The 27,300-nt window shown below is 42.8% G+C and overlaps 2 protein-coding genes across 5 annotated transcripts; one reads left to right on the top strand and one right to left on the bottom strand.

Moving 5' to 3' along the window:
* On the bottom strand, positions 1–15,317 carry LOC141012095 (uncharacterized). Its single transcript, XM_073485486.1, has 9 exons — positions 15,236–15,317; positions 14,983–15,040; positions 9,513–9,860; positions 8,076–8,342; positions 5,767–6,054; positions 5,237–5,350; positions 5,021–5,082; positions 2,955–4,859; positions 1–2,531 (listed from the first exon to the last, which is right to left on the bottom strand). Exons 2-9 carry the CDS (start codon positions 15,020–15,022, stop codon positions 2,502–2,504), a joined length of 3,054 nt encoding a protein of 1,017 aa, XP_073341587.1. The 5' UTR covers positions 15,023–15,040; positions 15,236–15,317; the 3' UTR covers positions 1–2,501.
* LOC141012096 (uncharacterized) lies at positions 14,828–27,300 on the top strand. Of its 4 annotated transcripts, XM_073485489.1 has the most exons (7): positions 14,828–14,961; positions 15,354–15,451; positions 20,662–20,721; positions 21,396–21,761; positions 24,565–24,804; positions 26,525–26,621; positions 26,927–27,300. In XM_073485489.1, exons 3-7 carry the CDS (start codon positions 20,670–20,672, stop codon positions 26,982–26,984), a joined length of 813 nt encoding a protein of 270 aa, XP_073341590.1. In that variant the 5' UTR covers positions 14,828–14,961; positions 15,354–15,451; positions 20,662–20,669; the 3' UTR covers positions 26,985–27,300. The 4 variants fall into 4 exon arrangements, with proteins under 4 accessions (XP_073341590.1, XP_073341591.1, XP_073341589.1 ...); XM_073485490.1 differs by having other exon boundaries at positions 14,828–15,451; XM_073485488.1 differs by lacking the exons at positions 14,828–14,961; positions 15,354–15,451 and adding an exon at positions 19,894–20,151 and having other exon boundaries at positions 20,665–20,721.

Raw genomic sequence — 27,300 nt, 5'->3', positions numbered from 1 at the left:
CCTGCTTTTAAGCAAACACACATTACAACAAAAAAATCTTTATTGTCATTCATCAAATAATCTCTGAACAATTTATAAACCGCAAACAACATACAGATCTTTCCTGAGGATATTTAATATCTGTATAAACTATTTACAAGCGTTAATTTTCCCAAAAATAACAGCAATTTTCAAGGCAGTGAAGTAAATCATATGCTTCAAATGTTTGGTTGGAGCCAGAATATGTGCTTTGTATTCATTCATGGTGGTTTTCAAATTTGGGGGTCGAGTTTATGTATCTTTATTCTGAAGAATAAGGCTGCAATTATTCTGTGTTCTCCTTCAAAAAGACAAAAAAACAAGTATGCGTCTGTCTCCGAGTACGTTTGACTTCCTTCCCCTGTTATTTGTTCTCAAGGTCTCAAATATATCATTTTGTTTTCAAAAACGATTCAGTAGCTTCCAGCAATGCCTGGATACTGTAGCCTTTAGCAAATGTTGCTCAAACAGCAGTAAATAGTGCATTTGTTGGGGACTATTTTCACCTGGGGATGAACACACATAAGGTGCTGATGGACCGTGTCACCCAGTGGAACTGGGTAACAATGGAGCTCTATGGACCTTATTCACATGGCGGCCATTTCCCTCCAACATCACACTCAGGGTGGGAAATCTGAATGCTGGGATAATGTGGTGTCGTATAAACGTAGGTAATCTGACAAATTGTTGTCATTTCACAGCTTCACAATTGATCAGCAACTGAAAAGAGGAAATTTGGAGGCACATTCAGCCATATTTCGAGGTGAAACAGCATATTTGATAACTCGTTAGCTGATGTTAGCATCTCGATTACTTCCTAGCTAACGTTTGTTTCACTCCCAGGTTTAGACAAATGTCTCCAAGATGTGTGTGGATATTTCTGGATTAATTGACACCTTTCCTAATCGTATCACATCAAAACAGTATCGTACCAAACAGTAACTTTAGCTAGAATGTGGCTGAATGCTAACGTTAGCTGTTGTCTAATGGAAGCTAATCGGTTATCAAACGTGGTTTTACCTTGAAATATGGTCCGATGTCCCTCCTGATTAAACTATCCGTTTGTCTTTACAGTTGCTAATCAGTCAGGACGCAGTGAAATGATAACAATTTGACAAATTGCCTACTTTTATACGACTTGCACCCCAGAACACAGCAGTACGATGTTTAAGCTTCCCACCTTGAGTGTGATGTCGGAGGAAAATGGCAGAGAGAAATGAGGTATAAAACATTTGGCTACACGGAGAATACTTGTTAGTTGGACCACTTCATGGTTGGTTTTGGTCTCGTCATTGGCTTTGCTTGACAATGAGAGAATTATAGAATAACACCAGCCGTATCCTTGAAATTCAATATTAATTTAGTCATACTTGAATCAATCACTGCAATAATCCATTTTCCCTGAGTTTAAAAAAAAAACACAAACATAAATCAATAAATACATAAAAGTCATAATGAAATCCCATTGTTTTTAGCCGTCTGTGACCCAGTGCAGACAGTGAATTATTTCACTCTGCTTTTTCAGCAGAAAGCAGCACCAGGTCTTTGTGCTGACCTCATTCATGCGCGGGCGTGATTATTTTCCAAGTCATTTAAGTCGCATAAAAGCATTTAATTAATAAGCAGCCCATCCATTCGTGGGATCCCCTTCATAGTCAGCTGAGCATTGCGTCTGAGCGCCACTGAGGCGAAACCTCTTAATTGAGAAGTGTCACGAGAGGCATCTGTAAACAGAACGCATAAAATAAATAGTTTCATGTATATCAAGACCTTCCCCGTGGCTCATTTCTTCTGCCGTAATTGTCGCTGTTCCCAGGGGGGCGAGTCTGTCTTGTGCAGAGTCCTTTCTCATTTACTCATTTTAAGATCTTCTTAATTGTCAGATACACACGGATCGACATGCAAGCACCTTGGAAGCATTTTGTCAAGGAAGTGTTGTTTTAGTTTTGATGATGAATCGATGAGGAGATGTAATTTTGGTCAAGAGCTATGGATCACCGAGTCTGTCTACTCTGAGCAGGCTCTCGGCAAAGTTTGATGCATGACCACTGCTTCAGAAGTCAAAACAGTACAATACATGTGGGTGCAGGCATCAGTGTGTGTGTGTGTGTGTGTGTGAGATGGAGTTTAATGAGGAGCTTTTTTTTGAAAATCCTTCAGTATGATTTAGCTTATTTTAGTATTTCTTTTTTTAAAAGGGCACATCAAGTCTCCTTCTTTGAGATAATTTGTTGGTTCTTTCTAGGAAAGCAGGGCTGTATTCCCAAAAGTTACATTTTTTTCATCCCCATGGGAGACATGTTCATTTCTTTTATAAAGAAAACCGACTTTAGCACCGAGCTACCAGGGTATGACAGCTTTTTTGAGTGCAGAACCTTGTGCAGTCAGTCTTGCTTGGTGGTATATTGGATCACATCTGTCAGCTGTTTGTTTGTGTCAGTGGATGCGGGACATTGTAGAGTGTAGTCTGCTGACATCTGTCATCATCTTGGTCTCCCTCTGTGAGCCTGTTGCTGGAAAGACACAACAAACCCTTCATTGCCAACATGTCATGCAGAAGAGGCAGAACCTCTGACACGCAATGCTACTTTTATAAAACTGCCACAGTGTCACGAACACTCAAGACTAAATACATTTTTATGGCACTGAGAGGCCTGTCAATCGGAAGAATCCGAGTGCCGTCAAGCATCCTTCAGGAAATGCACATGACAGACAAAAGCACAAACTGTTGAGGAGACAGTGCAGGTAGAAGGAGGCACATAACACTGCACATTTGAAAGTGAACAGAAAGTATGATATAAAAAGTAAAAGACATGATATGACAGCAGTAAGTGCTCATCTGAGAGAGAACCATGCACTGGAAATCTGTAATATCATAAACATATGGCAGCTGTTGGCTGCAGTTTCAAACTGAAATCATGCTGTGTCGCACTCACCTGCCGTGGCTGGGTGAAGTGGGCAGGGTGCCCGTGGCCATGGGTATGGGCATGGGCATGCCTGTGTCCGTTTCCAGTATGGTGGTGACGGTTTGCTGGCATCGTGGCAGGATGTTGCTGCACATTGTGATGCTGTCGTATTTGGTGTCGTTGAGCCACTGGTATGTTAGCAGGAGGTCTTGGAGGCTGAGGACCTCTAGTTGGAGATTTGTGCTGGGTGCTCTTCTTGGGGAGGGTCTGGAATTCTGCAAGGGGGATAACGGGAGGAGGAGCTGGTGGGTGTTGAGCCCCGGCGGCAGCAGCAGGAGCTCGCGCCTGTGGCCCAGGGTGAAGCAGGGCGGCCTGGGTCTGTTGTTTCCGATTCTGAAATGTCTGACTCCTCTCCGTGTGGGCTTTGAGTGTAGCCTGGGTTAGGTTACTGGGATTGGGCTGGGCAGAAGAGTGTGGGACTGGAGCGTTGCCTCCTTGGCGGGGTTGACTGGCACCCTGTATGACAGGCTGTGTCTGTGTGCCCAGACCTTGTGGTGTTTTTTGGACCGGTGCTGCTCTATGTTGCTGGGCCATGTGTGCCTGTGGAAGGTGATTAGGATCAGCCAAAGCTCTTGTATCTGCACCCTGCAGTGCAGTCGATCCCTGTTGTGTCGTAGGTCCTTGTGACACCACAGAGCGGCCTACAGAGGCCTGCTGGCTCATGACAGGCCTAGCCTGGGGGTTATTGCTGTGTGTGGCTTCCTGCCTGGGGGCACTCTGGCTACCAGGCGAACCTCTGATGTCTTGCTGAGCACTCTTCCTTTGTGTGTGGGGACTTCTCTCTTTGTGGTATGAAGCCATAAACTGTGCTACACTACTAGTGTTTGGGACGCGAAGATCAGCTGAACGACTCCGTGTCTGTCTGTCCAGTGACGGTACGTCTCGTCTGGATGGAGCTCTGCTCCGGGAAGTGGTTCGGCTCTGAGGTCGAGGCTGAGATCTGTTTGTTGTTCTTTCCTCTCGTACGGGGGGAGGGTTAGTGTAGTCTGTACTGTCAGAGGTGTACTCAGGCGATGTCTGTCCTCTTTGACGTGTACCAGAGGGGTACGCTGGTGTCCCTCGGAGGCGATCCCATGGCAACTGTCGAAGGGAGGCGTTGGCAGTGGCATCATGTCTACTTGAGTTTCTATCAGACCTGCTGTGACGTTCTGGCTCCCGCTGGTAAGTCTGTGTGTTGGCATTTCGCTGAGAAGTGTTATTACTGTTATGGTGTGTGTATCCAGTCGGGATAAGTCTAGTCCGATCATGTTGAGCAGCTTCTGTGTGATCATTAAGCCAGGGGTCACCATGATAGGACTGCCCATTTTGCAGTCTGGGATCTGACTGTGCTGCATGTTGGATTTGTGAAGCGTTATTATTGGCTGTACTGCTGAGAGGAAGTGATGTGTCCTGCTGAGTCTGTTGGCCATTGGTTGGGTACGAGTTAAGGTTGACATGAATGGTGGGCAGTTGTGCATTGTTGTTTTGCTGGGCGGTTTGTGGCAGAGCGTTAAGGCTGACGTGGACCGCCGGCGGCTGGGTGCCGCCCTGGGCAGTGCCAGCCTGTATGAAAATGTTAGGATTTTGCTGCTGTGTGTTCGGGAGGGTGTTTGCATTCTGAGCTTCAGCGTGTGTGAAAGCTGGGTTGTCAATGCCATTGTGTGGGTATGAATTGGTGTTGTGAATAGAATTGTGTAGGAGTCTATTTGTGTGGGTGCGACCATTGTGCTGATGTGTTTCAGAGTCATGCAGGCCGTTCAGCGGCAGTGTCTGCGGGTTGCCACGGTTTTCACGCAAGGTTGTGTATAAGCGGTCAGGGTTGCGCGCGTGTGTGTAGATGGGGGGGTGAGGACCTTGGCCCAAATCCCTTGGACCATTAGGTTGTGGATCTGGAGGCTTAATGGGAGCAGATGAAAAATGAGAGGAGGGAGAGAAGAGACAGCAAAAGAAAGATGAAATGAGAGGGTTAATTTGTGAGAAGCCCTTTAGCACCATCACATGGGCAAGATAAACACAAAATCAATAGTGAATCATATATAAACTTAAATGTAGCTTACTATAGGCCTGGGATTTGGGTTGGTCTTCTGCACTAACACATTATTGCCTTGTCTCTGCTGTGCTGTAATAACAGATATATCACTTTAGAGCAAGAAAACATACCTGAGCTGTTATGCATTGACATAGAGATCATAAAAAAACCTTTTACAAAGTGTTTGTCTTAACATAACACAATAAAATGAAACGAGAGGACAAACAATATGTCCATGACTTACCCCTCCTTCTTCGCACAAGAAAGATAATGAGCACGATGAGGAGCACGATGATTATGATCAGCAGCAAACAGCCAATCACAATCCCCACCACTTCCCCTACATTTAGACACGTGTCTGAAAGAGAGAGAACGGTGTCAAAGGGGGAGAATTAATAAAGATAATGAGTCTGGAGCTCAGACAGACAAGGGAAGGAAACGAAAGAAGAAAATAGGAGGAGAGGAGGGCACGAATCTAAAAAAGGATGATAAAGTAATAGCAGATAGAGAGAGAGAGAGAGAGAGAGAGAGAGAGAGAGAGAGAGAGAGAGAGAGAGAGAGAGAGAGAGAGATGGCGAGAGAAAGAAATGAAAATAAAGGGAGGAGAAAGTATGTGTGAAAGTCACTGAATGACTTTGACCACATTCTCACCAGATCAATCTCCCAGGATACTTTCTGTCCCTCTCCTGTCGAGAAGACAGATACAGGGACGCCGTCCAAAACCAACTGTCATCATTATCAGTCACTGAGAGGTCAGCGACTACCATAACTCACCTACGATGGCCAAGACCGTCCCCTGCTCCGACGTGCCTTCGGTAATGGCGTTTCTGGCCGCGCAGACGTACCGGCCGCTCTCATCTGTTGAGAAAGTCTGAATGCTGAGCACCCCGCTGTCCGGCTGGCCTGATGCGACCGGCTGTCCGTCAAGTGTCCACGTGAAGAGGGCAGGGGGCAGCGAGTCAGACATGCAGGTGAGACGCACCGTCTGTCCCACCAACACATCGCCTCCGCCGACACACTCTTTCGGGGTGTCCTTGGTCAGCACAGGTGTGTCGGGGCCATCTGGTTTAGTGATGATCAGAGGACATCATTATCAGCCTCAAAAACATTTTGTTCAACGAGGAAAAATCTGTATTCCAAAGAAGCTGACTCAAATGTACAGATTATATATGCTGCTGAAATGTTTATCATTTTGTCAATTTTGGGTTTAAGTCGCCTCCTCTGGCGAGAACATTTTGATGAGTCCTCTCTGGCCTTGTCAGCATATTACTCAGCTAATGAAGGAGCTGTGCACTTTCTGGTCGGATGATAAATCTAAAATCACTATGGCTGCCACCTCTTGAGTCAAGATGCGTCTCAACAAGTCATATTTGCAGTGAATCCTACTGGCAGGCGAGGGGCATTGTGCATTTAAAAATCCTGCACAGAGGCTGAGGAGGAAAGTACTGCAGAATGTGGAGACAGTTACCGCAACCTGCTGTTCAGCACAATGTGCTGTTGGCGAGTCTATCACTTGACATACATACAGTCCTGTCCTTTCTTTAAAACCGCATTGTCTGTTTACTACACTCAGAAGTACTACAGGAGATAGTCCAACACACAAGCTACTTGTTGGTTTCTGTACAGATTACACAAACAAGAAATAACATGATAAAATGTGAGCTCTGCAGGAGCTGCCAGGCAGATTTAGTAACCTTTGGACAAACACAGTCTTACTGTTTCCCCCCGCTTAGCAAAGCTAACTGGCTGCTGGTTCCAGCTTCATATTAACTTGACAAATATAAGTGGCATTAAGCTTTTCGTCACCTTTTCCTCAAACCGATTAAGAGCATATCCCAAAATGTTGAACTATATTGATCCACAAATAATTGGTCAACATTAATTTTGATATTAAATTATTTGTTCAAGTAACTTATCATACAAGAATTATTTGCAGATTCTAGCTCTCAAATGTGAGGATTTGTGGCTTTTTTGTTTTATATCATTGTACGATGGGATAATTTGCTAATCCTTTTTGACATAGACACCATATTTAATGTTTTACCTCATTCACTTCATTGATTTTTGTAAATATATGCTTATTCTGTATTTGATACCAGCAACATGTTTCAAACTAGTTGGGACAGGGGCGAGAAAAGATCGGGAAGATTGTGGAATGCTCCAAAAACACCTGTTTGCAACTTTCCACAGGTAAACAGGTTCGTTAAACAGGTGATAGTATCATGATTGGGTATGAAAGGGGCATCCTCAAAAGGTTCAGACATGGGAGGATGGGGCAAGCGAGGTTCACCACATGATTGTATAAAGGATATTAGTACGCGGGCTCAGAAACACAAATATAGTTTCTTCGCAGATGAGTGCATCCTGTTTTTATCTACATGATAAACTTTTCTGGAACGAGGGTTGTAAATCACATTTTTGGTGGTCAGACATAAACGTGCCATTTCAAAATGTCACCCTGGCTTCCGAGAAACTGTGAGGGGTATTATTCACCATTTTATGATAATTCATAGACTGAAAAATATAATTGAAAAAAGAGATGACTCTATAATCAAATACTCTTTAGCTGCACCTCTAGTTTTATGAGCTTCAATCAGAAAGCAGGACTGCAGCAGCCTTCTTATGATTGTGATATCACAGATTCTCACTATATGAACTAATTAAAGTCTGGTGTCTTGGATTAACACTTCTGTAGGCACAGGAAGTGCACTGAAAATTGACTAGACTGACTTACTTATAAGTGCTTTTGGTATGAATAACCCCAGTATATACAACCCCACAATCTGATGTGTTTTTCCATCGTCTGTTCGATGTTAGAGGACAACGACGTGGAACCATTTTAGTGTGCCGTTGGGGTGATTGGGCGTGTTGGGACATTACAGTGAGACTGTCACATCAGAAATGAGGATGCGATCAAGACAGAGCTGGAAGCAGTATAATAAGATTATGGGTGAATGTCCTGTGTAATGTGAGTGCATTTCAGCACACAGTGTGCGGTGCAATGTGGATAAAAGATAAGCTGCTGCTATTTGCAGTGGCTACAGCAGATTAGCTGCCACTTTTCTTGATCAGTTCAAACTCACAGAAGACAGTGAGGCTCTGTGTGGCAGTTTGGGCGCTGACAGGGTTGCTGACGGTACATGTGTACTCCCCGGCGTCACCCCGTCTGGCTGGGTTGATGACCAGAGAGCCGTCAGAGATGGTGATCCTGGAGTCGGCGGTGACGGCTACACCTCCTTTGCCCCACTGGACTGTAATGTCTGTCCCGGCGGTCCACGTACACCTCAGAGACACATTTCTCCCCTCCACCGCTACTGAGGGAACAAATATAGTCACCCCGGCCACTGCATCTACAGGAAGAGTAAAAAATATTTTATCAAAGAGCTGCAAAAGAAGAATTACCCAGAAAAGATTTTCTAAAGGCACCATTACTGTAGGTATGGAGTATTAGACTGTGAAAGAGCTCACTTCAAAAAGTTGGAGTGACAGAACAATAGAGGGCAGTTTTACGTTTCTGTTGAGGATAATTTGCTGTAATCAAAGCAAGTGAGAGCTGAGAAGGGACAGGATTCAGATAGAGGCACAGATGGTGAATAAGGGGGCAGACGGTATGAGTGGTAGCCTAGATGCCTCTTGGCGGGCAGCCTAAGTTAAATAATTGGAGAGGGAGAAGAGGGGGCGTGCGAGCTGAGGAGGCAGTGACTAACAGAGAATCACGGCGGCGACAGCAAACAAACAAAAACATTTGAGCAACTACCAAATAGCTCTAATCACTTCCATTTCTGCACACTTTCCATTTGCCTGTGACTCAACAGAAGGATTTAGTTTTTTTGGGATTTTAACTGGCTCTAATATCCAGAGTAAGTTATGCGACTAAGTAGGAGGTTGAGAGTCGTGCTCAAGGATGCGGATGTTCCCTGACACGATCTAGCTGGTTGTGAGTTTGGAGGATGTGACCTTTCGGCAATAATAGACTAGAGCTTCTAACAATTTGGTCACCCCGCCACCCCATTAGCGCTGGCGGTAAGAGGGATGAGGAAGACTGTACGTCATCCATCCGGCGTGGGCTGATGACTGAAACTAAAGAGACACACTCAGCTGTTCTGAATCCATTACTGTACTGAATATAAATGAATGCAAATGCTGTATGTACTGTACGTAGCTGTGACGCTACATTTAGACTGCCACGCTATCAAACATCTAAGAGCATGAGCACTGCATATCAAATGAGTTTTAATTAGCATAAAGCCCTGAGCCACTAGCTTCATCCCTCCCCTCCTCCTTTTTCATTAATTTTACCTCGCCTACTATGGGTCACTAATTTCATTATACCTCCCAGACTAATTCTCTTACTCCCCAAATCCTCCCTCTTCTCTCTTTACTCCCTTCTGTTCCTCCTTAACATTATCTCTCTCCTCTCCCCTCACACTTCACCACCCTCCCACCTTCCCACCTTCCCTTCCCTCGTCCTCCTCGTCTTCTCTCTTAAGTGAAGTCACAGGCACACTCCTTTATCTTACCAAACACACTCAGCTGTATCGATCTGGAGTTCGGGGCCAGGCCTGTTGCAGCAGAAGGGGTCACCTGCACCGTGTAGCTCCCCGCATCTCCGAGCTGGGCACCTCCGATTCTGAGCTGGGTGGCAGAGATGGTGACCCTGCCCTGGAATTGGGGCACCGGGTTAACCACCGGGGCTCCTCCGGCCCACAGACCCAGAGTGACTCCTTCATACAGCCATGTCATGGACAGGATGTCGGACACTGTCAGCACCGTGAACACTATCTCAGTACCGGTTTGAACCAGCACCGGGTCTGTCTGGAACTGGATCTGTACCTGGTCCTGAGCCAGCACATTGGCAAAGAGAAGGACTAAACAGAAAAGAAGAGAGAAACCAGTTGTTGTAAGTCAGAGTACACTTACAAATACGTACAATACTTTTTTGATTAAGATCTTGAATTGAAAACGTGTTAAGTTTACAAAGCACAATGCATTGTTAGAGAATAAACCAGTTTCAAAACTCTTTGGGTTGTGACCCCTTAAAAAAAGCAGTGTTCTTCATGTTTCACCAAAGAATGATTTCCACTTTAAAGGTCTGATGTGTAAGATAGCATATCACCCAAGTAACCAACAGCTGGTTAGCATGCTAACTTCAGCAGACATCGGTTTGTCAGCTGGATTGCACAAAAACAACTCAACGGATTTCCACAAAATCTGGATGGAGGATGGGTCTCTCCCTGTATATTAACTGTATGTTCAGTGGTTATCTAGTGTTAATGGGTTGTCCTTGTGTTTTTCTCATGGTTGGTTTGTAAAACAAACAGCCAGCGGCGGAGCTGATGCAGCAGATTGTGTGCCATTATTTCCTTAGTAAACACACAGACCACTTTGCCTATCGCAACTGCAGTGTCTCCGGGGTCGGTAGGTAGAGACGACATGCAAGGTTGCGGACCGGATGCGGGGAAGCCCAGGGGCAGCACGCCCTGCGGACAGACAGCCTGTCCGCTCTATCTAACAAGCCCCATAGACGATGGATGGATGAGTGATCCCAAGTGGAGCAGCAGAAGACCAGGGTTGAGAGAGTTTCAAGTATTTTAGTCATTAAAAAAAGATTCAATGAGATGGTGGATAAAGTTGAAAGATTACTGAAGTGATGTAAAATTCATCATGAGAGGCACATGAATGCTTGCACCAAACTTCAAGGCAATCCATCCGATGGTTATTCAGATATTTCAGTCTGGATCAGAGTGGTGGACAAACCAACCAACCAGCAGACCGACATCCATGTACATCCACGCCACCGGCATGATTAAAAACACATAAGCTGACGCAAAACAACTAGGCTGTTGTTATTCAGCTTGCGCACCCTACAAAAAAAGCAGTCTGAAGTTGGGACCCCTTTTTACAATTTAAATGTCTATAAGAAGTTAGCGGTTCCACAATTTCCGCTAAACTTATCAGATGGCCTTATTTAAATAACTGTTAGAGGCCCAAAGAGGTCAAATTATCCAATATTATTGTTGCAATTAATCATCTCACGACCTCAAAGATTTATCTTGTGACCTTTTGAAAGGGGCCAAACACATTAGTAGGGAACCACTGGACAAAACTACTTCACTGGATATAAAATAGTGACATCTAGCTCCACCAGGACCAGCTACAACGGGAAAATGACATTCTTCTGCGGAAAGAGCACTTTTACTTTTGACGATTCAAGTACATTTTTTGATAATACCTCTGTAATTTTCAATGCAGGACTTTGACTTATAGTATTTTTAAGTTAATGTATTGGTACTTTTTCTCATGCAAAGGGTCTGAATACCTCTTTCACCACTGCAGAGAACAAAATCTATAGATACACACAGAGTGGGCTCAGGGGGTAAAAACCCATTAGCAAGGTACACACTCTTTCCTCCCTCCTAGATTTCGCAGCATGTTTTTTTGGATTGTAAGTGATCCCAAGCTAAACATCTATTTTGTGTTTTTGTTAGCCCGACTTAACGCAAGCCATGTCCAAATCAGATTTGCTGTCTCTCTCCTCAAGACTCAGTGGTGCATAGGCAATTTTTCAAAAAAAACAATGTTGTAAAGAAGCATTGATTTTACACATTCAGGCATTTAACTGTTGTACGCTGTTTGTCCATTTGTGAGTGAAGACGGGGAAAAAAAGAAAGTGAGCTGTGTTTTTGTATTTGGCTGCAAGTCCTCCCTCTTTGTTTATGTTGATATTGTGTAGACTCAGGCAGGAAAACCCAGGCTGAATTTTCAATGACCTTTTATTGGCATATAAAGCTACCACGCAAGAACGGTCTGGCCAATGAATTATAGTGAATCAAATCAATATGGTCCTGATCAGTCTCGCTGGACTGCCTCGACACGACTTTCACAGGGGAGCAGAGTATAAAATGACAAGAGCTAACAGCGAGAAGGATTGTGGCTTCCCACACTGAATTGTTAAATGCAACAGAAGTGTTTCAGCGCCCGATTAAAAATACCAACGGGCTTGTTGCCTTTTCAGTAGAGACTGAAAGATAAAGAGTCATGAGTCAGACGTGAGAAACACCCATGAGTGACGCAGCGCAGTATCGATGATGGATTGTTTTTCCAAGGCCAGAACACGAGCGTGCAGATATGTAACTTGACTAAACACCAGCAGAGAGCTCAGAGGTCACGACAGCAACTGTAGTAACGCTGTAAACCTCAGAGATTAACCGGCAGCCAGGAAAGTTTTCACTGTCAGTTGCTGAACTTTAGGTTTCTATAGGGGGGTCTAATGGGTATTTATTCCAACCTCACCACAGTTTCTAAAAAATCTAAAATAAATCACTTCTTCATTTGTCCAAGACACATCCAACAAACAGCAGGCACTGAGAATATATAAAAAAAATCAAAAAGTGAACCCTGTCGGTCGAATCACTAATAATTTGTAATATCAGTTGCTGATAGATAGCAGCAAAATGAAAAATTATATGAGAACATAGCTGATGATTATTTAAATTATTATCTTTCATGCATGAACAGCAACCCTTAATGAACGAATTAAAATATAATTTACATTTTTGCTGCTAGTTTTCCATTTTCACATTACTGCAGCAACAGAAAGACACCTAGAGTAGAGTTTTCTGTTTGATATTCATAATTTTTATGAGTGAGGATTGGAGAATTGATACCACAGACAGATATACTACTCGTTTGGTACACATGATGAAAGATCTTGACAATTACAAATGCAGTGTTGCAGTGTCTTTTAAAACTGGACCTTTTTATTTAAATGTTTTGATGTGTACCAGGTTCATATCTACCAAATGTTTTGGAAGCGGCGCCGTAGATCGTCTCAGCTGGCCGCCTCGACGCAGCTGCAATGTAATCCTATGGGGCAACTCCGACCTACTAAAAGCAGGCTACTTGCTTTTTGGCCACTGACGGGCTGGGTTTGTGTCTGACAACATTATGGAAACAATTCTCAGCCTGTCACTGGCAAAAACGAGCACTTTTAGTGGACCGAACTTTGATGGTTGGAGGTGTCCCTGATGATTACGTTGCAGCCAGTGCAGCTGCGTCACTGCTGCCAGCTGAGGCGATCTACTGGACGACAGGGCCCAAGGTTTAAAAAATAGAGGAATTTCCTTTTTAAAGACCAAAACCAGAAATGTGTAAGTCTGTCTTTCTTTGGCACTCAGCGACAAGCCCATTTGTTGTCACTGTTAACAGGCAAGTTAATTTATTTTGGAAAGAGCTAGGATATTTCCAACAGCTGATCATTGTAGTTTTTTAGCAAATGATACTCAAACAGGTGTAAATAGTGCATTGATCGGGAACCATTTTTATCTGCGGAGTGATATACACATCAGGGCTGCACAATACGTCGTTTCAGCATCAACATGAGCAATAGTCACATGTCAAGTAAGGCAAATTAGCTCAATCACGTTAATTGCACAGTTCTTATTTTCCACCACTAACCTACAAGACAAGTCTGATTTGGTCCTATTGTGGCTACGTGGTAGTTTGTTGCTTGAGAGTGACGTGCAGACTCAGAACGCTCAGCGACCCATCAATCACAATCACTCCCGATCAGTTTATCAAACAAAGCAGGGCTCGCTTTGTTTCTCTCACGCACTCCTCTACGAAATCACATCAATCACTCTATAATGATAAATTCTTTCCAAATATAGCTATCCAAGTTATCTGCTGATTATTATTTATTATTATTATGGCAGATGGAAGGTGTTTGTAGGACGGATTCACAATAAACTGTGTCCACAGCGTGTTTCACTATTGTGTTGCTCATTGTTTTTGGACGACAATGACTGTGGCACAGAGGACTAAGCGACAGGCTTTAGAGACACAGATAATACTTGTTAGTAGGATCGAATCGTTGTTGGTTTTGTTCTTTTCATGGGATTTGTTAACAGTAATTAAAAAAACATAGAATATCATCAGACTTGCTCTTTAAATTGTGCATGTTATGCCAATGATGGACCATTTTTGATGTTTATTGCAGATTACACTGATTAAAAAGTCTTAAAAGTGGTTTGTTATCACTGTCTTTTGCCAGTTGTGTTTGTTTTCATTATTTTATCACAAAGGCGAGGCAGGATGTCTGCAGGCTGACCTGGAGTAAATAATAATAATATCTTTAAAGTCACATTTTCATAAACAAAAGTCAATATTTGTATCATTTACTTTCAATTTTGATACTTAACTACATTTATTATCAGATACTTTAAGACTTTTAATCAAGTGCTATTCATATGGGTGGTTTCACTTTTACCAGTTAATAATAATAATAACAATAATAATAATAATAATAATAATAATACTTCTGTGTTTTGACTCTGGTGGGGTTTTGAATGCCAGACTTTTACTTGTCGTGAAATTGCGAATCACACAGATTAAAACGTCTTAAAAGTGTTGTGTTACCGCTGTTGTTGCAATTTTGCTTGTTCTCATTATCTTACTACAAAGGCGAGGGAGGACGGCTGCTGTGATTTTTATCATTCAAAAGCAGGCTGGCTAAATCATAATAACAATATTTTTAAAGTCACATTTCCGTAAACAATAGTCGAGAACCAGTATCGAGAGGAAGCCCATTGTTCACAACCACGTAGCCTATTATTACTGCATTCAAGAAAACCTGCAAACTCGCCCATCCCTGATACCAAACGGCACACAGACACAATCACCACTCGAGTCAGTGGGTCTGACTCATCCCCGAGAGCTCGGATGTGAGAGCCTGGGAGGAGGCCGTGAAGGCACCACGTCGCTCAGCAGTCGGCGCACAGGCGGAATGCAGCCGCGCAGGTTTGAGAGCGGTGAAGACGAGCTTTCTGCCTGAAATGCATTTGTTTTACAGACGTGCCAGGAATACCACAGCTCCTCTGCCCTCTGTCTGTTGTTCTTTCCCACAGTAGGCTTCAGACACTACCCGAGACTCTCCTTCTTTTTAGTGAGCGTCAGCAGAGGAAACAGTCGGTGTGTGTGTGTTTTTTTTACCTGCCAGAAACAGACTGATAAGAAGCAAAGGTCGTCTCATGTCGTCAGTCAGGCCGGTCTGCGGAGAGATTCAACTCTTTAGTACTCAAAAGGACTCGTGTGTGAGACATTATAGCAGTTTAAGATTGTTTAAACAGACTGTCTCCAAAAACACGTCGTGTATAGTTCAATGACAGTCGGATTATTTGGCTAAACTGATTAAAACAATTCTGTGTTGAGCATCGATAAGAGGAGTTAAGTGTTTGAAACTCACCTAAGTATTCTCCCCCGACCCTCATGTTCATTTTTGGGCTAAAATAAAGCTCCGTGTCGGTTTGTGTTTGCCAACAACTGAGTCTACTTCCTGTTTCTCTTCTTGTTACCTGTCAAAGACGCACCTGTTGTCTTAAAGGGCCCGCGCTCATTTATCTGCAGCGGACTAACCAGCAGTGATGGGATGTAACTAAGTACACCTACTCAAGTACTGTAGGTAAGTATACTTGTACTTTACTTGAGTATTTCCATTGTTTCTGCTACTTTATACTTCCACTCCGCTGATTTTATTTGATAACTTTAGTTACTAGTTACTTTGCAGATTACATGCTGCATCAGAGTCAGAGTAGGTTGCACATTTTAAAATTCAGCATTTTTATTCATAATTAATCATCAGAAAAACGCAGAGTATCAGATCTGATAATCAGCCATAAATATTTATATCATTTACTTTCACTTCTGATATTTAACTACATTTATTATCAGATACTTTAAGACTTTTACTCAAGCATGACTTTTGGATTCCTCTTACGACACTGCTAACCAGCGGTGGAAAGTAATTATATGCTCAAGTAGTGTTCTTAAGTACTTTTTTATGATAATATAAATGGCATAATAATAATAATTCTCAGGAGTAATTTATCTGCCACTAATGCTTCAACTCTGGTGGGGTTTTGAATGCAGTACTTTTACTTGTAACAGAGTATTTTTACATTGTTGTACTGGTACTTTTCCTGAAAGGGTAACTCATGGGTAAATGGTGGGTTTACAGGTCTTAGGGACGCTACTGCATGCGTGAAAAAGTAGTCTTTTGTGGCTCCACAGGAAGCTGCGTGTAATCGGATAAATTGCCTCCATTGATGTCACTTAGTGGCTACGTTGCATTGTGGGTAATGTAGGCACCGGGATTTTTTAAAGGAGGAAGAATGCGTAGAATAAAACAGGAGATATTTCTGGTTCTGCTGTATCGATCATTTGTTCTTCAACTGTCTTTAATGAGTCCAACGGTGTTACAAGAGCACGATGCAAAACTAGTCGACTGCTTTTCAAAACCTGACGCCTCCATTACCCACAATGCAGCTTATTAATTGAGTGACATCACTGGAGGCAGTGTCTCAGATTACATACAGCCTCCTCTGGAGCCACAAAAGGCTTTATACTACTTTGGTGGCGTTAACCTTTAATGTGCAAACACACAAATTCCCCCCCCTAGCAATTCCAAGTGGTATTAAACAGCCAACAGGACAAAATCTGAGTTTATTCATTCATTCATTTAGTCAATAATGGAGATGTGGAAGCAAATAGAAATGTTACCAGGCTGCCAGCGTTTGTTTTCCCGGGAGATTTCGTGGCTGGTGGCAGACTGAACAGCTCACTGAAAGTGAGGCTTATAGGGAACCAATCTAAACGCCCATGGTGTGGTTATTCTATAGCCTTCACCTTCTGCAATGAACATTTACTTTATAATGATGAGTTAATGCAAAGAAAAATCGTGATTTTAATAGCCTACAATCACAAGTTTATATAGTGTTAATGTTGGCCTTTTCACCACCAAAGGTGTATCAGATCACAAGATGATGATGTGGATTGTGTGCAGTGAAATGTATTGAATATAAAATAGCATTAAGTTCCTCAAAGCTGTATTTAAACACAGTATTTGAAAAAATGTGTTATTTCTTTGAATCAAGTACCAGAAAGGAAAGTATCTTTTCTACATACAACAAAGACGTTCAAAGAGCGGCAGAAAATATTAGCGCAGGGTTGTGTTGTAGTACTCGAGATCAGTCTCAGCGAGGACTTGACAGTATTTTCACCTGGCCTTGTCTCAGTCTCAGACAAAGAGGGCTTTATTTCATGACTAGTCAAGACCACATTTCACGGATGTCACTGTATTGATTTTTTTTCCTTCATACATTCTGTACTTTATGGTTTGTATTGAAAGACAAGAATCACCTGGAAAACCTGATGCATGCACAAAAAAAATGTATTGTTAGCTGGATGGTAATGGGAATGTGGGCATTTTTGATTCATTTGAAGAGTGCCTAGGGTTTACATGCTCCACTTTTTAGCGTTGGCGTGTCCTGCAGAGCGGGACTGGCATTGATCTCGGTCTTGACCTGTTCTAGATACACTCTGGTCTTTGTAATGACTTGGTCTTGGTCGAGGTGGTCTTGACTACAACACTGGTGCAGGGATCTTAAAGGTTTTTCTACTACATATTTTGTGTTAGGACTCATCCTCTGCAGTTTCTCTGGTGTTTTCTGAGGTGGAGGGCATGTCAGATTCTCCTCCTTGATAAGTGACAAAACAAAACTGTGGCTCAGAGGGACGACTGCACACTTGGGAACTTGCACTTGCAAATATGCGCTGTATGGACAAGTGCTGCACAGTTATAGGTTAGTTTTCTCACATGATTGCACAAGGGATTATGGGCAGACCATCGTCAATGTGTAAATTAAAGTGGCTCTGTGGAACTTGTGTGTTGTGCTGGAAGCCGGTCGTTAGTTTATGTTAGCGGACTCCATTTCTAAGCTGCTGTTGCTCTGTGTTAGCGTAGCAGAGAGAGGTACTGACAAGAAGCGTGTATAAAAGTCACATCCTTTGGACTGCAAACTCCGACCTGAGTCGTCCACAGGCTTGTATTGAAAATCGAGAGAGACGGAGCGGGTCTCATTTTTCACGTCGAGTTACAATCTGCTCACATATGGCCAATAAAAAAGTGATTAATACATGTATTTACAAATTTATCTTTGATAATAATATGTTTTATCCATTTTGATGTGTATTTTCATGCACATAGCATTTTTGAAAAAATCAAAAATATCAACAATAACTTGGCGGTTCCCTGCAGTAACTCTGAGGACCCCCTAGGGGTCACTAACCCCCTGTTGAAGACCCAGGATGTGCTGTATTTTTAACTAATTGTTTCCTTTTTTGAATGGTTTTTGTATTACTTCATACATGAGATACGGTACCTCACTTAAAGCGACTACAAGTAACTTTGATATTTTGTAGATTTTGGAGGCCCCTGTGGACACAAGGGGGCATGTTTCCACCATCAAAACCACAAAATATATCGTCAAAAATCAAATGATCTAAAGAAAAATCTCCTCCTGCATCGTTTTAACTGTCTCACGTATGACTCACTGTAACTGTGCCTGGGAAATGTAAACACAGGCAGAAAAACTAGATAGAGTTAGAAAATGTTCTTGCTGAAGGTCATATAGAGACATCAGTATTAAACTGAGACTGTTTCATAACCAGTTAAAAGCTCCTTGTAGTTGCTTTGAAGTAGTTTTGCAGAGATCGTCTCTACACTTTTCAGAGGATGCAATTATTTTTCCAACATGCTGATTGTCATGATTGAAGGTCATTTTTATCTGCCCTGGTTACAGCATTACATGGCAGCGCTGAAGTGGTTGATGAAATTATGCGAGGTAATAACACCCTTATACATTCAATTCTTTGCTTAATCTACTCACTTATGTGATGATATGGATTAATGTGAGGCAAAAGCAGACACGAGTGATTTTGCACATGGAATCAGTAGCACATGATGATGTCTGTTGAAGAAAAGGAGGCATAAGTGAGGGCCAAGTGTTGATATTTCTCAGCTGATGTATCAGTGCCACCCACTGGTTAATTCCAGCTAACAGCAGTCCTTTGCAGACAAAGAGCTCCACAGCTGCGATTCCCATGATTATTCATAAACCCTCGGCAAATACAAATGGATTTATAATCAGTTTAAAAAATCACTCGTTGCATCTGTGCCCCAGGATGCATTTCATAAAGTGAGAAACTGCAGAGCTAAGCCTTGAATAAGTGATGTCATTATGTTCCAGTGTAAAAGACGTGTGTCGCTGACAAAACAATCTCATCTCAAGGTCTATTTAGTAGCTGCTCTGGAGCTTTTGATCACATTACCTCATCTTGTTTGACGAAGGGGTTTTTCTCTGAGAGATCCTGCAACCAGCTGAGGCTTAAAGTCTGATTCATGTGTTGGAAAACGAACTTAATTTGAATGCGACTCCACCGAATCAGCAGCCTATTTAATGTCTGTGAAGTTTGAATTCAAGTTTTTCCACCACTGAACTTTCCCAGGGCAGCGGGAACAAAAAAAAAATCGTCTGCATTCCCCATCCCCTACATGCTTGAAGGTGTTTCTCAGTTGAATGCGAGAGACAATTATTGAAAATAAAAAATAAGAATGGAGTAATTCATGTATTGCCTCCTCTTTACAATCCCAAAGCCGAGACAATGTTTTGAGTCTGCGGGGCAAATAGTGTTCACGGAGGATAAGAAGCCTGCAGTACAAAGCCTATTTCATAAGACCGAGTTCCAACATTGTCATTGGTTTCCCTTCAAAAGAATACCATTGCATTTTATCAGTGTTTACAAACAGTGGCGTGAAAACCCCAAAAAATCGAACATGCTGTATTGTTGTGCAAGCATGTCTTTGGACACAGGCCAGAGAAGGAGGAGGGCGGGAGGCTGGGAATAAGACTTGGGGACTTTACAATGGAAAGTTCACTTATTTAAAGCACAAATGAGTGATTAGTGTACAGGAAAAAGGGGGGGAGTTGGAGGGGGAGTCGGAGGGGAGGAAGTCGCTTAAAAACAAGGTGACGCCTACAGTGTACGTGACTCGCTGACAAGAAGAGGAAAAGGGAGAAGAAAGCCCTGAAACCTCCAGCTTTACTTCCATTTAATGCTGTTTGCAGTAACAGCTGTAGATCAAGGAAGTGTCACTTCTAACTAGATTATTTCTCACAATGCGATGGCAACTGCTTTGAAGATATTGTTTTATATTGGGCCATAAATCTACTCTGCAGAGTGAATTGCGTTGCACCTTAACCCCAGAGAAAGTGAACAGAAGAGCGGCAGAGCAACGCTGTTGTTTGTCTCAACTTTGGAGAGGTAGGTGAATCCCACTTCAGGAGGCAGGGTGGGGGGGGTGATGCGGATAACCTCAAGGGAAACAGTAATGGGAACTGCAGGTTGTATTAAAATGCATGCAGGTTGGGGCTGTGCTCTCGCACTGCTATCAGTGCTTCCTCTCTCTGTGTTTTTGTTGTAGCAGCTGTGCTTGAGGGGGTTCATTTTAGTTTTGGCAGCAGACCCGACCCTATTTGGTTCCAAGTTCTGATTCTAGTGCGGTCTGCGGGTGCCAATACTGTTGTTCTTTGGATACTTCACAAACAAATTGAGAAAAAAAAGAATACCCTAAACATTTGGATTACATTTTCTAATAGAGGGACATGCTTCTTTAATTGTTTTTTGCTCTCATTTTAATTTCACATTTTCTCTGGAGGTGGTGTTATTATTCTTACTGTAGTGGCACCCCTGCTGCATTGAGTACAGAGGAAATGGTGTGTTGCCTTCTGAGGTCATGGACAAATTCCTCTCTCTGTTCTCTCTCTGCATCAGCAGGTGTTATGGATCTACAGTGTTTCCTGTGCTGGAGAGTTGCCCTGCTGCTTCTCGTGTGTAAGTAAGGCTTTTTGTTCTAAGCACCACCCTAATCTTGATTTCAGTTTTCGGGAAAAAAAAAAAAAAAAAAACCTGCAGGAAGAAAAACAAAATATCATTTCATATTCTCCCCCTTCATCTTTAATGTGTCCCCGCGTGCGAGATAAGACTGCAGCAGTCTTTCATTCTCTGCAAACACAAAGAAAGATCACAGCGGCGGTTCTGTGATGCACCCCGACACAAATGCAAACAAACTCAGGTTTTTGCATTAATGGCCACACCTGCATTATTTACATCCCCTCCATCCTTTGCCTATCAAGTTAAGACGCATGATTAATACTCTTTTGTGGTTAACGCAGGGAAGGCTTACCAGGTCCGGTGGAGTTATGACACAGATTTTAGGGTATTGATGTGGTTTGATGGATATCACATTAGGCATTGCTGTCATGCGCTATAAATCACTGCTTGACATTGTTTGACAGGACGCAGCCATACATATTCATAAAGTGCATTCTGAGGACAGAGATGAAGCATTACGCCATTGTTTGTTTGATTAGCTTCTCCTTCTGCCCAAACAATGCAAACCCTCCAAAAGCCAAAAGGTCAACGCTGGTCACCTGAATTGAAATACAAATGAGGCAAGTAGAAGTTTTGATGAGCGTGCAATAACAACCGGTCCAATCTGTCCTCAGCGCCATGCGGGCTTCAGTGTATGTCAGTGCACGTCATCAATAAGGAGCCCGTGCATGTCATCCCCGGCTCCGATCTGGTTCTGAAAGCTCACATCGAGCAGGGGCCCCTGGAGAATATCTCCGTGCTAACCTGGGAACGGGAACCCGAAACTGGAGCTGACCCCAAGAGAGTGACGCTGGGCACGTGCCTCGGCAGGAGCATCAAGTGCGCCGGTACGAGGTCGAACATCCACGTGAACGTGGCGCAGAAGGAGGCGACCCTTGAGATTAAAGGATACAGCGACGAGGACAGCGGAGTGTACATTGTGACCGTGACGGATCACAAAGGAGTCAAGACCAGCGCACAATGCATCGTCAGGATATATGGTACAGTATGACTCGCTGCATGTGGAGGATTTAGTTTTAATTATAGATTATGCTGGAGCAGAAAATGTAGAACACTCAGCTGATCCTGGTCCCATTACAACAGAAGTTACTTTTACTTTTAAACTTTACTCATAATCTGACATCTCCTGGTACGAAACAAGGACCTTAAAAAGGAAAAAAGGGTCATTACATCACTGAATCTTGCTTTGGTGCCAGATTGTTATTGAAGTCTATGGGGAGATGCATGGAGAAACACACCAAGACATATCTACTTCATTTGACTTCTGATGAAGAAATTTCGCCAGGAAATGAAAGAACACACTTCAGAGAGTAGGCTAATGACGGATTTTTCTTCCACATGATTGACAGGGTTGATAATATTGTGACCAAACGGGGCAGATGATTGATTATTGCTGATGAGACTGTAATTACACTGCAGACAGGAGCCTTTGCTACACAAAGCCGAGGGACGAAAAACATCTCGATAAAAAAAAAAAAATCAGTGGTTAACACACTCTCTGAAGTGTGTTCTTTAATTTTGTTGAGGCATTTCTTCATCAGAAGTCGTACGACGTAGATATGTTGGGTTTGAGTGTGTTTCTCCGTGCATCTCCCATAGACTTCAACTCGGCTGATGTCACAGTCTGCAACCAAAGTGAGGTTCAGTGCAGTGATGACCCGCCCCTGAAGTTAAAGGTGCACTACGTAGTTTTGGGGAGGAAACTTTTATCAGAAGTGAAACATTTTCATTGATTAATATTCTGGACTGAATAAACAAACTGTCCTCAAAGGAAAACACATTTTAATACTGTTCTAATTGTTTCTATCTGCAGAGCCACAAGTCGTCTTTCATCAGGCGCTGTTCTGGGTCCCTTTTGAGGACAGCGTGTTTATTCAGTTATGAAAACATATTAATTAAATACATATTTCTGAGCTTGTATTATTACCTTATTAGTATTGTAAATATTGCCTTTATGAGTTTGAATTTATTTTCCCAAACTACATAGTGCACCTTTAAGGCAAAGTCAACATGAATTAATTTACTGAATTTGTGAAGGAGGCACAGTATGTTATTTCTGCTGCTGGGGGTCCCTTAAATCAAAACAAAACAAAAGATGCAAGTAGTGTTGGATCATTGGAGTTGTTGTCTTTAATTAAACAAGCAGCATTGCAAATGATAATCTGTCCAACCAGACTCAGGCATAAATGTTCACGGACAAGGAAATGTGTAAAAGTTTTATTTGTTATGTTAGTCGCGTTCGCCGATTTCCTTACTCTCTAGAAGTTCGAGCGACAGGCGACCGGATGAAATGCACCATTGCTTCAATACAATTCTGCATATGGTTTGAACATTGTTGTAAACATTTGGGATGATGTTAAAGGTCCGGTATGTAAGAAAGCAGGTTGTCGAGTCTCATTCCCAACTTCTCAGTTCCTGACAGTCCGGGTTGGTAGATCGGGTCGGCCACCAACCCAAAGCGTCCGCACTTGACGAGTTGGGAATGAGACTCAAAAATCACATTAGACCTTTAATGGTAAAGTTCATAAGTCAACGCCATTTAGAAGAAATGTAGTAGCTTTTAAGCATATTTTATTTGGTTTATTAAAAGATGGAGTTTGGCAATAAGGGCATACAATTAACATTGGGCACCAGCAAAAATATGCAAGTGGCTGGTAGCTTTGCTTCTTTAACCATTTAACAAAACAAGATGCTGGGGAGGAAGAAAATGAACATGCACCCGCCATTAGCCCGTGGACAAAAAAGTTAATTTGGTAGATTTTCAATTTTCCATTTTTTTCTGAGCTGTTTTCATCTGTGTTGTCTTAAAACCTGAGGTTGAAAGTTAATTGAATCCATTTGGCTTTTTAAAAACAACTAACTGAAAGGCGACATGAGTCAGGGATGTGCATTTGTCCTCATTTTCTGATATTTTATTGACTAAACAATTGATTAAATGCACAAATAAGCGGATAAACTAAGAGATAATACAGAGAATCATTAGTTGCAGCCCTAATTATAGATAATTGTGTTCTCCACTATCTGCGGGCTATAGGTTAGAAAGATCAGCGGGTGTTTGGAGGCTGCCAGCTAGCCAGCATCTGAAAACATATCGTCTTCTTAATCATTTTGAAAAGCTTACAGAGGCCGTTTATGCAGAAATGTATTCATATATAAATCTCAGAGTGATGATATGAATGCAGAAATACTCCTGACTCCATCCTGGCCTTTCTATTATTTACCCCAACAATTACAAACAGTCTAATGAATGTGTTTTAATTTCACGCCAGTCTGCATTGTTTCTTTTCTTGTCTCATTTCACAACAAAGCGCTCAAAGTTAACATTTGCATATAGGATTTACTGTCTGGGTCTTCCCTTTTGTTTCGGAGCTTCTAGACCATTCCACTCTCGTCGTGGCTTTCTCGTTATGTGTCAGAGCTGCTTTCCCTTTACTCTCATCCGTCTGCTCTAACAGTATCAATTCATCAGCCCCACTCCTCTCTACATCTGCTCGCTCAGCTTTCAGGGTTTTCCATCATCTCATTTTCCGACATTATGCCTCACTCTCCGGTCTCATTATTGTCTCTGAAACGGAGCCAGTTTCTCCTGACAGCATTAAACGTCTCTCATGATTCTTTGTGTTAGACCCTCTTGGACAGCCGTGTGCCATTATTCTTATTTTTACAACAGATAGATGCCCACGGCTGAGCATTTCATATCTTGTTTCTGTCCCTTTTTTTTACCACCATCCTTATCACCTCTTTTCATTTTTTATCCTCTCCATCTTTTGTCTGTCTTTACAGAGCCGGTGCACCACGTCTCAGTCAGCATCAACGTGTCTCACTCCTCGCTGGTCTGTGGCGAGACCTGGGGGACGGACCCCCACTTCAGCTGGCTTCATGAGCGAATCGCCATCACCAACACTGTGGGGACCGTCTCCAACGATGGAACGACTTTGATTGTGACCAAGTCTCCCTTCTGTGGCCACTTCACCTGCATGGTCAGCAACAAACTGGGCTACAGCTCTGCCACCTACACTGCAGGTACAAGCTGACACCATTTTGTTTCTCTGTTCTTCAGTATGGCTAGAGTCCAGTTTGCATAATGAATCAGATACAGAGGATGTTTCAGCTTATTGTTTTGTTGTTTTTGTTTATATCCCATAAAATTCACTCTCGTAGTTCAAAGTCAGCCGCTAGCTGGTGAGCATAATGCCACATTCAGCATCTAAAGAGCCACATATTTCCCTCAGGAGCTGGTGGAGACCAAAAAAGAGCAAAAAAGAAGACTAAACGTTGGATTTAAATTTGCCACGTGGCCAGAAACACGACTCCAAATCAATACTAATGTTCCTCTTCGTCTGCTCAGTGTAAATAGGAATCAGTTTTGCCGTGTTAACTTCTCGACGTGCTAATACGTCAACGTTGTGTTTACAGCTTGTTCAAACGCTCCGCTAAATTAGCATCCATTTGTTGTGCTACTTCACCCCCCCTACATTAAACTTTCTACAAGGAACTTTAAACTGGTTATGAAACAGACTCAATTTTATTCTGCCTACATAAGAAAACAAGACCATCAGATCATTTTAGATCAAAATCAAAAATGCATGTTTTTCCCCTTGCCTGTAGTGCTATTTATTCAGATTATTTTGGTGTGATTTGAGTTTTGGAGATATCGGCCATAGAAATGTCTGCCTTCTCTGAAATATAATGAAACTAGATGGCAAATCGGCTTTTGGTGCTCAAGGTGGCAAAAAAAAAAAACATTTGAGAAACAATAACCTGGTTACTCAAGATAATCCATAGATCTTGTTGTGGGCAGTTTCAGGTTGGGATTATTTTCTTTCTACCCAAACTGCACCTTATTACCGCGCAGAAGGAAGCGTGCAGATAGTTTAGTCAGCTAGCCTTTCGTCCATGAGTAGTTGCACACTTCCTCCTGCGTGGTGATACTGAAAGAAAATAGTTTCTACTTGAAACTGCTCACAACAAGGTCTGTGGACTGTCTTGAGTAACGGGTTGATGATTTCCTGAAGAAGACACTGCTGTTGACTTTATTTTAGAGAGAAGGAACTCCAGAATATCTCCAACACACAGCAACTCACACCCAACCAATCTAGATGATGTGTCTCGACTTTGGGGTGAACTGGGCCTTTGAGTAAAATATCTGAATCCAAAACTTTGACCTGTAAAGTCTTCAACACTGCTGCACTGCTACTTTTTACTTACATAAAAAACACCAGAACACTTCATTCACCACAGAGATTATGAGCTCATCTTAATCTTTATTTGTCTAAGCTGGCTGACTGGATTAAAAACTGTGGCTACGCCTGTTCACGTCTCGTTTAAAGTTAGCTCGCTGTGTCGTGTCATCGATACTCAGAAATCAAACTCCTTCACATCGCGCCTCGTGTCTATCTTGAGCCGTGTCCTGATTGCACTTTGTTCTGTGTATTGTATCACTGGTGGTGTTTCAGTGATAAAGGATTTTCCATGGTGCGATCAATAAATCACTACCGCCACGACTGCTGCTGCTGCTAAACAGGCGAGACAAATGCAATTCTTCGTATCTGCCAAGAGGCGTGATGATCCAGAGACAGCCGGGGTATTTTTAGGATTCCTCCTGTTGGCCCTTGCCGTTCCAGTCAGTTTAGTGACTGTACTAGATGTGGTACAGTGGACCTTTCTGGCCTTTCAGGGTCAGCCATGTCACATGACTTGTGTTTTTTTCCCCCTCATTGGGTGTCTTTTCCCTGGTTGACAGCACCTTGCGAGACAGGGGGGAGCGGGACAGCAGCTGTTGTAGTGTGTCTCATCTTCCTGCTGCTGTTCGGAGGAGTGCTGGCATTTCTTCTGTGGAGGTACAGTAACGCGCACATACACCGACAGGCACAGACACAAATCTCATTTCAGGCTTTGCTCTGATGATAAAAGCCCATTCGCCGAGAGAAAATAAGACACCGGTGGTAGCTGCTTCATGAGACAAAAGAACCCAAATGAAAACAGCTACACAGCTAGTGTCCTCCCACGTGAGGAGTGATACACATGAGGGGTGACAGGCCGAGGTGCGTGTCCGCTGACAAAACAATTGTCGCGTTTACTCGGGCCTGTTTTTGGTCTGTCACCGCTGTTTGATCTAAATTGGACACTGGGTTTTTCTTTACAGGCGGCGCAGGCACAGCAACAGAGGAGAGAGGCTGCACGAACACTTGGATGCCATCTGAAAAAAAGGTCTAAGATACACTTGTGTTACTCAGAGGTTTCAGAGCGGAGGTCGGGGAAATAGACTGGAGCTTCCTGTCCTGTGAGCAGTATGACCTTACACTGGAACAATGTGAAGAGTGAACTGCTTGCTGGCAAATAAAATATCTAAAAATGGATATTCAGCTGTGAAGTGCCAGCGATGTCTTTACACTGCCTCCTGCTGGACTGCACCTGACACTGTATAAGCAATAATCATTTTTATATTCCTGTGTATTGTATTGAAATATACTGTATTGCCTTCTTAATAAAAATCCCATCACAGACGGGGGAACAAAA

Source organism: Pagrus major, chromosome 17 (genome assembly GCF_040436345.1).
Source record: "Pagrus major chromosome 17, Pma_NU_1.0".
Classification (NCBI taxonomy): Eukaryota; Metazoa; Chordata; class Actinopteri; order Spariformes; family Sparidae; genus Pagrus; species Pagrus major.
Note: the sequence above shows the minus strand (reverse complement) of the source record. Positions and strands in the feature narration are given on the sequence as shown.